At 44.6% G+C, this 12,673-nt stretch overlaps 1 protein-coding gene across 3 annotated transcripts in view; it reads right to left on the reverse strand.

The window, feature by feature from the left end:
- Positions 1-12,673, reverse strand: part of FEZ1 (fasciculation and elongation protein zeta 1) — a 54,228-nt gene that overhangs the window by 11,625 nt on the left and 29,930 nt on the right. For all 3 annotated transcript variants that reach the window (XM_017892301.1, XM_017892299.1, XM_017892300.1), the window contains exons 4-6: positions 8,967-9,053; positions 5,668-5,836; positions 787-1,058 (exon numbers count right to left, since the gene is read on the reverse strand). In XM_017892301.1, coding sequence (XP_017747790.1) covers positions 787-1,058; positions 5,668-5,836; positions 8,967-9,053 — 528 coding nt within the window. The remainder of the gene's footprint in view (positions 1-786; positions 1,059-5,667; positions 5,837-8,966; positions 9,054-12,673) is intronic.

Raw genomic sequence — 12,673 nt, forward strand, 5'->3', positions numbered from 1 at the left:
AAAAAAAAAAAAAAGAACCAAGCGTTTGGAACATCTTGTTGATAGAACAATAGACGTCTGGGGCCAGGCACAGCGGCTCACACCAGCAACCCCAGCACTTTGGGAGGCGAGACGGGCAAATCACCTTAAGTCAGGAGTTTGAGACCAGCCTGGCCAATATGGTGAAACCCATCTCTGCTAAAAATACAAAAATTATCTGAGTGTGGTGGCGTGAACCTGTAATCCCAGCTACTCAGGAGGCTGACACAGGAGAATCACTTGAACCCAGGAGGCGGAGGTTGCAGTGAGCTGAGATTGTGTCATTGCACTCCAGCCTGGGGGAAAGAGCGAGACTCAGTCTCAAAAAAAAAAAAAAAAAAAGGAAGGCATCAGGTCATTTTCAATCACTGAAACACCCTAGCACACCCTAAAGAGACCAGTCAGGACTGGAACTTGGGACACGAGAAGGGATTTGGACCCAGAGTTCCAAGGCCCATCTCAGGACCCCAAACACGAAATGCCCTCACCCCACTTTCTCTAAGGTCTTGCCTACAGAGAACATACGCCAAATTCAAGTATTGCCTAATGTTTACAGGTTGTCCTCCCAGGTTAGACTGTGAGCCCTTTGGGGGAGTGGAGGAAACAGGTGATACCTTCCCCCTTTCTGACCCCCCGTCTGTCACAATGTGCTGCTCACCACCGCTGCTCAGTAAACATTGATGAGTCCCCTGCAGGGTTGGTAGGGCACTGACACGGGCAGGGTTCAAGGTTGGAAGCACCCAGTCTTCCGCCTGGTTGTTCACATACCTTGAGAGGCATCTGGTTTCCCTTCTCTATCCGGCTGCTCTGCAGGCTCAGCCCTTTCTCTTTCCGCCTCTTTTTCATCAGTTCTCGCTGCTCCTTCTGCTTGTTCTGAACCTCAATAAGCACCGTGATAAAGGAGTTCTTCACTTCCTTCTCAAACTCCAGCTCGTCCCGGCGGGCCAGCTGCTGCACCAGCTCCTCCGAGAAGTCGCGGATGGCACCCTCCACCTGGTCCAGCAGCTCGGTCAGCTCAGATCCAGACATGTGCCTCAGCCCTGCAGCGAAGACCATCTCCCACATAACACCTGCATCCACACCAGAGCTCGCTGGGGAGCTCCTGGGGCCACCACCAATCAAGATGGGACTGCCCCTCAGAGGATACCCCTTCCAAATCCTTAAAGACCTAAGAAAGACCTTCACAATTTAGGGGCACACCAGGAAGGTGGAGGCCTGTGTACTGACTGCAGAAGAGAACACCCCTCTCAGGAAAGAAAGGAGGAAGAAGAAACAGCCCACAAGGAAGTCTGTGGACTCTGTCCTCAAAAATGGGGATGGAGAGACAGATCCTTTGTTCCACTTGCCATCTGTCTCCATAAGATTCCTTGTCTGAAATGGGTCAAGAATTGGGGATGGAAAAGTGATGGGATGGAGGTTTTTGTCATCCATACTGAAGAGCAATAGAGACGTTGGTGCTTATTCCCAAGAACTGATCAAGATATAGTGTATGGCAAAAAAAAAAAAAAAAAAAGCCGACCATCTGAGCCCTTCTTTACATCTCTAGTCCTGTGTCACAGCACATGCATTCAAAAATATGTGAAACCTGGAAGACTGGCGACATGCATGAAAAAATAAAGCCTAGCGGGTCAGCATGCAGCAGTCGGCTGCTTTCAGAGGAAAGAAAAGGGAACCTGAGATCATGGGAAACAACTAACTTTAATTTTAAGAAGTCCCCTAAGACTTCTTTCATTTAAAATAGATTTGGATATTTTATTCCACATTTTTCGGTTTACATATTGTATATTTTCATAGTTGAGATTATACTTGTATACAGGTCTAAATCATGCTTTAAAACTTTGTACACCTTAGGCCGGGCACGGTGGCTTATGCCTGTAACCCCAGCACATTGGGCGGCTGAGATGGGCAGATCACCTGAGGTCAGGAGTTCGAAACCAGCCTGGCCAGCAGGTAAAACCTAGTAGAGGCAGGTAAAACCCTGCCTCTACTAAAATTACAAAATTAGCCAGGCATGGTGGTGCATGCCTATAATTCTAACTATTCGGGAGGGTAAGGCAGGAGAACAACTTGAACCTGGGAGGCAGAGGTTGCAGTGAGCAGAGATCATGCCACTGCACTCTAGCCTGGGCAATAAGAGCAAAACTCTGTCTTAAAATATAAATAAATAAATAAATAGCTTTACACACTTTAAGCATTTTCTGATTAAAAATTATTTTAAACATTAAAAAAAATTAAGGCCAGGTGCAGTGGTTCACACCTGTAATCCCAGCTCTTTGAGAGGCTGAGGCAGGTGTGTCACCTGAGGCCAGGAGTTCGAGACCAGTCTGGCCAACATGGTGAAACTCTGTCTCTATTAAAAAAAAAAAAAAAAAAATATATATAGTACGCTATACTAGTATATATTATATAATATATATATATAAAATCAACATTGAAAAAATAAAATACACTTGGGAAACATCTTTTAAAATGTGTTTCCGTCTAATGGCATCTTTTCGCAGCAGGGGAGGAAGGATTGATTGATTTTTAATGTTTAATGTTTGTGGGTACATAGTGGGTGTATGTGTTTATGGTGTACATGAGGTGTTTTGATACAGACATGCAATGCATAGTAATCACATCATGGAGAATGGGGTATCCACTTCTTCAGGCATTTTTCCTTTATGTCACAATCCAATTATACTCTTAGTTATTTTTAAATGTACAACATCTAATGGTATCCTTCACTTTCACCTCAGAATCCATTTTCCTCTTCCTCTTTGTTTATGCTTCGCCTGGATATTTGCTGACTTGGTTGGGCTTTTCCCTTATTCTGCTCTTTGGAGCTGCCCTCTCCCCCTTCTGTTTTTTTGCCATTTCACTCTGCATTTCAGCTGTTTTCACAAGTCTTTTGCTGAACGCGTCTATCTTTGGGACCTTTGTGTGGCCGGGAAAGGCCTGACTGGGGCAGTCGGGAATGCAGCGAGGCAGCCAAGTCCAGTTCAGCACCAAGCAGACTCTCTGCCGGCCACCTCCTGCCGCTGCTATTCAGAGCCAAAGTCTGACTTGCAGGATGCAGGCCTCCAGATTCTGCCTCTGCTTCAACCACTTCTAACCCGTGGTTGACCTTTCAACCCTGACCAACCCACCTTCTCCCTCCCTTGTTTCTAAGTTCACATTTCCCCATGGGTGGATCTACTCCTAGGATGGGGCCCCTCCTGCAGCGGGGCATCGATACCCTACGGCTGATGAATTTTTTTGCCTTTGTTGTGTTACACTTTTTCATTTCATGCTTCATCCAGCCATTTCTTGTGCACAATCATAATTACTATAAACCTGTGTCACAGAGTTAAGAGGATGGCCTCTGGAGTCAACCTACCTGGCTTCAAATGTTGGCTTCACCCCTTATGACTTGTGCATGGTCTAAGCACAAATACAAATTTTAAATGAGAGGCTTGATTCTCCCTGTTGAAAATAAGGGAAGAGACTTTTCCTCTCCCCCATCTCCCTTTTCTTTCGGAATTTCTTCTACCTGTCCTTTTCAATCTCTCAACGATTTAGATTAAATCTTTAAAATACATGTATGTTACCTTTATGTTAAATTATTGTCATGGCTAAATAAGCCTCTTGTTATTCTTGCAATTCAGGAGGGTTTCTTCAAGGACCTGGGGGTCACTGCTTTGAAATATAATCATCAGACTGGACGCAGTGGCTCATGCCTGTAATCCCAGAACTTTGGGAGGCTGAGGCAGGTGGATCACAAGGTCAAGAGTTTGAGACCAGCTTGGCCAACATGGTGAAACCCTTTCTCTACTAAGAATACAAAAATTAGCCAGGCATAGTGGTGCATGCCTGTAATCCTAGCTACTCAGGAGGCTGAGGCAGGAGAGCTGCTTAAACCCAGGAGGCGGAGGTTGCGGTGAGCCGAGATTGCGCCACTATACTCCAGCCTGGGCAACAGAGCAAAACTCCATCTCGAAAAACAAAAAAAAGAAAGAAAGAAAGAAAAGAAAAGGAAAAGAAATACAATCATCAAAGAATATAATGCTCAATCTCCCATTGTTCTGAACAGAGGGGCCTAACTCCCTTCCGACTTCAAATCGCAAAACGTACTCAACGTAATGGGTTCCATTTATCCACTTTGCTACACAAGACTGAGACTGCTTTCTGTCTTTGCAATCTCTTTAGAGAGTTGTCTGTGATGTGGCTCCCATCCTGGTTTAATGCTTACTCAATAATAAAATAGTTTTCTAGGCCAGGCGCAGTGGCTCACACCTGTAATCCCAGCACTTTGGGAGGCCGAGGCAGGTGGATCACCTGAGGTCAGGAGTTTGAGACTAGCCTGGCCAACATAGAGAAACCCCATCTCTACTAAAAGTAAATTAGCTGGGTGTGGTGGTGCACGCCTGTAATCCCGGCTACTCAGGAGGCTGAGGCAGGAGAATCACTTGAACCCAGGAGATGGAGGCTGCAATGAGCTGAGATCATGCCGCTGCACTCCAGCCTGGGTGATAGAGCTAGACTCTGTCTCTAAAAAATAAAAAAATAAAATAAAAATAGTAATAAAATAGTTCTATTTATCATCTATCTTTGTGGAGAGGTTTTCTGCACACAAGGAGATCTCATTTCTAATCGTATCTGATCTAATCGCATTCTAACAGTGGCCTTGGACAAGTCATGTAACCTCTGAAAGACTCAGTTAACTTGATCCTAATGGGGTTGGTGTGAAGATGAAATGAGATTAGGCATAGAAAGTCTTAGAATAAGGCCAGGTGCAGTGGCTCACGCTTGTAATCCCAGAACTTTGGGAGGCTGAGGCAGGCAGATCACTTGAGGCCAGGAGTTTGAGACCAGCCTGGCCAACATGGCGAAACCTCCTCTCTACAAAAATATAAAACTTAGCAAGGCGTGGTGGCACGTGCCTGTAGTCCTAGCTACTCAGTAGGCTGATGCTTGAGAATCACTTCAACCTGGAAGGTGGAGGCTGCAGTGAGCTAAGACCATGCCACTGCACTTCAGCCTGGGTGACAGAGAGAGACTCTGTCCCAAAAAAAAAAAAGAAAGAGAAGGAAGGAAGGACGGAAGGAAGGAAGGAAGGAAGGAAGGAAGGAAGGAAGGAAGAAAGAAAGAAAGAAAGAAAGAAAGAAAGAAAGAAAGAAAGAAAGAAAGAAAGAAAGAAAGAAAGAAAGAAAGAAAAAGAAAGAAAGAAAGAAAGAAAACAGAGAGAGAAGGGAGGGAGGGAGGAAGGAAGGAAGGAAGGAAGGAAGGAAGGAAGGAAGGAAGGAAGGAAGTCTTAGAATAAGTTCTGGCACATAGAAAGCACTTCAAAAATATGAGCTGTTATTACCCTTTTTTTCATTGATTTTATGGTAACATCATTCATTGCTTTTACATAGTAGTTCAGATTTCTTCTGCTTATTCTGCCTTAGTCTTTGGTTAGTTTTAACATTTAAATTTTGCTCGACTACCTTATTTTTTTCTCAAAAATGCAAACTTCTCTCCTGATGTAAGAAAGAAAGTAAGAAAGGTATTGCTGACTGCCTAGATCTGCAAGGCTGTGCTCTGAGGCAGTGATCAGGGTTCTATTAGCCGTGTACAAAGCACACAGCCCAGAGCCTGGCCCCGAGCAGGTGCTTCCTCCTCGGCCAGCCCAGCACCCAGGGCCCTCACCTTCGTAGGACCAGTTGTTGTTGAAGGTCTGTGTCAACGCCTGCATCTCCTGCAGGAGAACCGAGTCTGCCTGGGAGGAGGTTTCTCCTCCATCCTCTTCTTCCAGAACCTCCTCTTCTTCCTCAGGGTCTGGGGAGTTCTGCATCATCTCCTCAATCTCCTCAATTACCTGAAGAAGGTACATGAGAGAGTGCTAACTCTGTTCTCTGCTAGAGGGGCATTCTGGCTTGAATTTTGATCAGTTAAGGATGTTTCTAATTAGCTATCTGAAAATTTCTAAAGCAATATCGTTTTGAAATAAATACTGAATAATAAAAATAGTTCCAACCAAAGGCTTGCATACACTCTTTCTTTAATGTAAAGCACTCTTTAATGTAAAACCTCTTCCAAGAGCTCCATTTAGATAAATGATTTATTGGAAATAAGCTACTCTTTCAGGAAGCAAGGCAGAGCTGCCTGGAAGGAACATTTACTTCAATTTGCTGAGCTCTTTAATTCCAAGTGGGAAAACATTTCATTCACCCAACTTTAACACAAAACCCAGTCCATTAATTGTCATAATACATGTGACTGGAAAAAACGGTGTGCTTCTAGAACAACACAAAATGGGGAGGAAAACAGCTATTTCTCCAGAATTCACCTAGACAAGAACTGAAGCTGCCCAGCAACAAATGAAAATAGAGATAATGAAATAATAGAAGGATAGGTAGAATCTAGAGAGCAGCAAATAGATAAGAATCCCAGCTCTAAGGCCGGACGCAGTGGCTCAAGCCTGTAATCCCAGCACTTTGGGAGGCCGAGGCGGGTGGATCACGAGGTCAGGAGATCGAGACCCTCTTGGCTAACACGGTGAAACCCCGTCTCTACTAAAAATACAAAAAACTAGCCGGGCGAGGTGGCAGGCGCCTGTAGTCCCAGCTACTCGGAGGCTGAGGCGGGAGAATGGCGGGAACCCGGGAGGCGGAGCTTGCAGTGAGCCGAGATCGCGCCACTGCACTCCAGCCTGGGCGACACAGGGAAACTCCGTCTCAAAAAAAAAAAAAAAAAAAAAAAAAAAAAAAAATCCCACCTCTAATCTAGACTATTGACAGGAGCCAGCTCCCAGAAGTGGAGGGAAAATTAGATATCTGCCAAAAGGAACAAGAGTGAATTACTAGCTGGGCATGGTGGCTCATGCCTATAATCCCAGCACTTTGGGAGGCCGAGGCAGGTGGATCACCTGAGCTCAGGAGTTCAAGACCAGCCTGAGCAACATGAGGAGACACCATCTCTGCAAAAAAACAGAAAAATTAACCAGTTGTGGTGATGTGTGTCTGTAGTCCACACTACTTGGGAGGCTGAGCTGGGAGGCTGGCTTGAGCCCAGGAGGCGGAGGTTGCAGTGAACTAAGATCGGTCCACTGGACTCCAGCCTGGGCAACAGAGCCAGATCCTGTTTCAAAAAAAAAAAGAGTGAATTACTTTGTACATTAATTATTTACAAACAAAGAAGGCTGCTGCTGAAAGCAGGTCTTTAGATGAGTTTTGTCACAACCTTCACCTTTGTCTGTTCTCCATGGATGGACTAAATCTCCGAGGCCAGCACCATAGTCTTTGAGGCGGTTTCTTCACAGTGGGCTGGACCAAAGGTAAGGGGCTTTGGGATCTCCTCCTTTAGAATAATTTCCATTCTTATTCCCAAACCTATTCACCTCTACTCACAAACTTAGGAGATAGCCAGTCTTTGACTACTGAAAGCCATTTCACAGAATGCAACCAAATGACGCAAATCCCTGTCAGGATCTTATGGCTGAATGTCCCTTTCTGTAAGAGTAGTTACAGTTGAGTTTGTATCATTGAATTGTAGTTCCTCCTACAAGTCACAAGAATAGCTATTAGCCCCTATTTTTAAAAATCCGGTTCTCTTTAGTCTCCTAATCCTCACCTGTTTCAATTTCCACCTTTTATCACAGATATGAAAAGCACCTTTGTTGCTAAAAAGCACTTTCTGGCACTGAAGGCTCCCAGTGGAGCTTTGCAGAAAGACTTTGTGGAAACTTATGTAGTGTTTAGCTCAAAATAAGCACCCATAAATATTTGTTGACTAAAACATTGAATAAGGAATCCGGAAACCGAACATTATCCTCTCTAAGTAATAAATTATTAAAGCTATGATGATCTCAATTGAATGCGAAGCACTCTATCTTTTTTCACAAAGCCAAAGTGGCTCTAAGACTCCTTTTGGAAGGCTCAAAATTTTGAGTGTTCTATGAAATGTAAGAAAATATCCATCACACAAAAGCCTCATCTGTCACTTCTCTTTTTGGAAAAACAGATGCTTGGGACCCTTATTTAAGCGTCTTGACTCCAAGTACAATGAATTGCAATAAGAAGGCTTGGCAGGAATCGAAGCTACTAAACACTACGCCTGTCTCTGGCTACTATCAGAGACTGACCCCAACTATCCCAAGTGTCAAGAATGACATTCATGTTCACTGCAGGTGGGCAACCTGAGGCAGAAAGAGAAAGGAAATGCCTTATCAAAAATACTCTGAGTTGGACAGGCACCGTGGCTCATGCCTGTAATCCCAGCACTTTGGGAGGCCAAGGCGGGTGGATTGCTTGAGTCCAGGAGTTTGAGACCAGCCTGGGCAGCATGGTGAAACCTCATCTCCACTAAAAGTACAAAAAATTAGCTGGGCATAGTGGTGCATGCCTGTAGTCCCAGCTACTTAGGGGCCTGAGGTGGGAGTATCGCTTGACCAGGGAGGTTGAGGCTGCAGTGAACCCTGATTGTGCCACTGCACTCCCACCTAGGTGACAGGGTGAGACCCTGTCTCAAAATGAAAAAAAAAAAAAAAAAGCCAGGCATGGTGGCTCGTGCCTGTAATCCCAGCACTTTGGGAGGCTGAGGCAGGTAGATCACTTAAGGTTAGGAGTTTGCAACCAGCCTGGCCAACATGGTGAAACTACATGTCTCCAAAAAATATTTATAAAAATTAGCCAGGCATGGTCATGCATGCCTGTAGCCCCAGCTACTTGGGAGGCTGAGGCAGGAGAATCACTTAAACCCGGAGGCAGAGGTTGCAGTGAGCCAAGATCACGCGACTGCACTCCGCCTGGGTGACAGAGCAAGACTCTGTCTCAAAAATATATATATAAAGAAAAAAAGAAACAAAAAATACTCTGAGCCATCAGCACAGGCATCACATGACCACATATCTTTCTTCTGCCTTAAATGGATGTAGCAAGTGTGTTCTCTTGAACTTTTTCTCCATTAAAAGAACGAAAGGTCCCAATAATCTGGAGAGATACTCATACCTGATCTGCTGTGAGCAGAGGCTCCTCGTTGATACCAGAATCATTCTCACTCTTCTCATTGAACTCTTCCTCTTCTTTCTCATGGATCTGGAGAGAAGGTAGGGAGATGGAATTCTGGGTGATCGTCAGCAGAAGTGGGATTGCCTCTAGTCTCAAGAATGGATGATACTGACTGGGAGGCCACTCCAGCCAGCTGCTGTCTAAACAGTAGAGCTGAAGAGGTGTCCAGAGTTTCATCCAATTCCAAACATATCTTTGCCCCATCACTGACTCCAGCATGCTGCACTGAATACAACTTGGCAGGAAAAGATGATAGGGGAGTGGCCAGCACCATTCTGACTCGAAGGGAACAGCACTGTTTTTTAACCCAAAGATGGGTCATCCTGGGGTGAACAAGGCTCCTTCTCCAGGTAAGTGACACTGCAACAAACTGCAGCAAAGATGCCCTGATTTTGTTAAGAAGTTCCACCCTGGGGGTTTGTTTCCAGATTTCGTGTTACTAGGCATTTTAAGGAATAGGTTGTTCTAGTCCAAATAATGATGACTTTCAGAATTTGATGAAATGCCATACTGTTACTGGAATCCAGGCGTGATGTCATAGCTGATGGCAGATGTAAGAAATGTACATGGGACATGCCACTGAATAACCTGACCGCATGAACTAAACAACAACAAAACTATGAAAGAGAAACCCATTTATCTCATTTGCCCTGTGTCTCTATAATTCCATAATCCCAAGTAAGATTCTCAAAGTTCACAGCCATCAGAATTCTAGATATTTAAATCTAACAAGATAGTCAAAGCATATCTGGCTCAACTGACCATATCCCAAACTGCCATAGTCTGGCACTTATATTTGTCCCACAGAAAAATTAATCCCTGAATACCTCACAAGCTGTATGTCTAGAAGTCTGATTTGAATGTCATCCAAGGGGGAGGCAGGAGGTGTCTCTAGGAAATCTCTCTGCTGAGTCACCTCTCATCCAGGAATGAATCCTCCTTTCACTCCAGTAGCTAGCACACTCACTGGCCCCTTCCCTGGGGCTTGTATTCTGTCTTTTCTAGCAGGAAACAGCCCAGCGCCAATCCAAGCAATCATGTCAGAGGTAGTCTATCCTCAGAAACTTCTCCCGTCTTCTGTGAGCTCTGCCTTGGCAGACATCCCAAACAGAGCACATCACCTTTTATCTCCATTTGCTTAAAACCAGGACTATGTCATTTAAAAAGAAAAAAAAATAAGCAAATATATCTTAAATGTCACCCGTGCTCAACCTAGATATGGGGTAGGACAGGGAGGTAATGGAATCATCTGAAGGGTCCGTGTACCAGATGGTGACATCTATTTCCGCTGTCAAACCCATATGCTCCTCTCTCTGCCAAGTCCACCACCTGTGGTAGCCTTGTGGTTTCTACCGCTCCCCACTATGCAGAACAAAACTCCTGGAGCTACACTTTGTTCACAACTACACTCATGTGGAAGAACTTTCTTCAGGCCAGAAAGTCCTGCAGTAGAAGTTAGCCCAAAATTAAGAGAACAAAGATACATTTGTTCCTCCAGATCAAAATTAGGGGAGAAAAAGGAGGAAATTTATCAATATGTTCCGAGCCCAAGTTAGTGTGAGCCCAAGTTAGGCTCATCCTGGGAAACAGGTTTATTTTTTATAAGCATCTAACAGCAACTGTTAGTCTATAATCAGGAATTGGCAGGGGGTAAGGGGTGGTGGGCACTAAGTCTATATAAAAATGTCATGTTTACATTTTCTGAAATGTGGCTGATTTTAGTGGGTTTACATCCCTGACTGTTAATATTGCTTCTTTCAACTACACCATCTCCTCCTTCCCCAAGGTCCTCACTCCCTGGGGAGTTCCAGGAAGAAAGCAGGGAGGAAGCTTCTAGGGATAGATCCTTCTTGCTGCTCAAATGCTAATAAGCCTGGGCTGTGGCCGGAATGATGCACTGGTAGAGCCTCCCTCCCCTCCCCCTCTCAGACACAAAGCCTCCAGGTCTGAATTGTCAGGCTTGGGAAAACAGAGATGGGAAAATCAATTATAAGCTATGAAAGGTACTGTGAGTTCCTACTATTATGGGAACCATGCTCATCCCTTGTTTTCTTATTTCTCAGAAGTCTGCCACTAAAAAATAAAATAAAAGGAGAGGCATACACAAAACACTGACAAGAAAACCCTGGCTCCTTCCCTCTATGTGTAGATTACCCCCTAATCCTTGGGCTTCCCCACCTCCATCGTGCCCCAGCCTCTTCTCCTCCCTCTCCAGTGTTTGATTCTGATCCTCTCACCCTTCCCACCCTCCCTAGATCTGGTTCCCACATTTTCTGTCCATCCTGCTAGACTTTGCTCTGTTCCAACAGCATCCATCACTTCTGCACAAGCCCTCGCCTCTTTACAGGCACTGTTTACAGACTCCCTCCCTCCCCTCCTTGACCAGGATAGTATCCTGTGCACAGGGTGGAGAGCTGGAGGGGAAACAACGAAAGGGGACAAAGAAAGGTTTTGAAAATGACAGCCCTTGTGCATATAAATACTGTTGATCCTAGCATAAGACACAGACATAGAAATTGTGGTAGAGAGTTCCTTTAGTCCCTTGTGTGGCAGTGGGGAAGCTACCTGTCAAAAATAACTTCAGACCAGGTCATTTGGGGTTGAATTTCTTTGTCAGCTAAAACTGCTAGTTGTTACCAGGTGTGGTGGCTCACACCTATAATCCCAGCACTTTGGGAGGCCGAGATGAGAGGATTGCTTGAGTCCAGGAGTTCGAGACCAACCTGGGCAACATGGCGAGACTCCATCTCTACAAAAAATAGAAAAATTAGGCATGAGGGCACACCTGTAGTCCCAACTACTCAGGAGGCTGAGGTGGGAGGATCAATTGAGCCATGGAGATGGAGACTGCAGTGAGCCATGATTATGCCACTGCACTCCAGCCTGGATGACAAAGTGAGATCCTGCCAAAAAAAAAAAAAAACTTGCTAGCTGTTTGGATACTATTGAAGTGAACTATGCTCTTCCAAGAAAAGTGATTCTTCCAAATGACTTCTTCCCAGAATTGAGAAGATTTGAATCCAGAAAGGGGTCTGGCCATACCATTCAGCAAGCTGTTTCTTCCTCCTGCTTTTGGTAAGAGTGTGCCTCTAGGACTATAACATGAAAGCTTAAAACTTGAAAAGAAATGCAGAGAACCTTCCCTGAGGCCTATAACATTGCTAAATCTTGCTGCACAGTAAAATGTTCTGAATGATGATTAAAATTATGTGGAGTCCTTGATTCCAATAATGACTATTAACCAGTGTATTTTATTAAAGTGTTTCAAATGACCCCATTCATAGAAAAGGTAATTTTTACAGCACATTTAGCCCTTTTCATAATATTTTCCTCCCCTACCACTATTGTTTGACATGAGTGGTTGCCCCCCGACAAAATTAAGAGAACAAAGATACATTTTACCTTCAGACAAAAGTAAAAAAAAAAAAAAATTCACCACAAATGTGTCCCTTTTTTTTTTTAGAAACAGGGTCTCACTCTGTCACACAAGCTGAAATGCAGTGGCACAATCATGGCTCACTGAAGCCTCGAACTCCTTGGCTCGAGTGATCCTCCTGCCTCAGCCTCCCAAGTAGCTGAGACTATAGGCAGGTGCCACCACACCTGACTAAGATTTTTTTTTGTTTTAAATTTTTTTAGAGATAGGG

The sequence above is a fragment of the Rhinopithecus bieti genome, unplaced genomic scaffold (genome assembly GCF_001698545.2).
Source record: "Rhinopithecus bieti isolate Rb0 unplaced genomic scaffold, ASM169854v2 scaffold_20150, whole genome shotgun sequence".
NCBI lineage: Eukaryota > Metazoa > Chordata > Mammalia > Primates > Cercopithecidae > Rhinopithecus > Rhinopithecus bieti.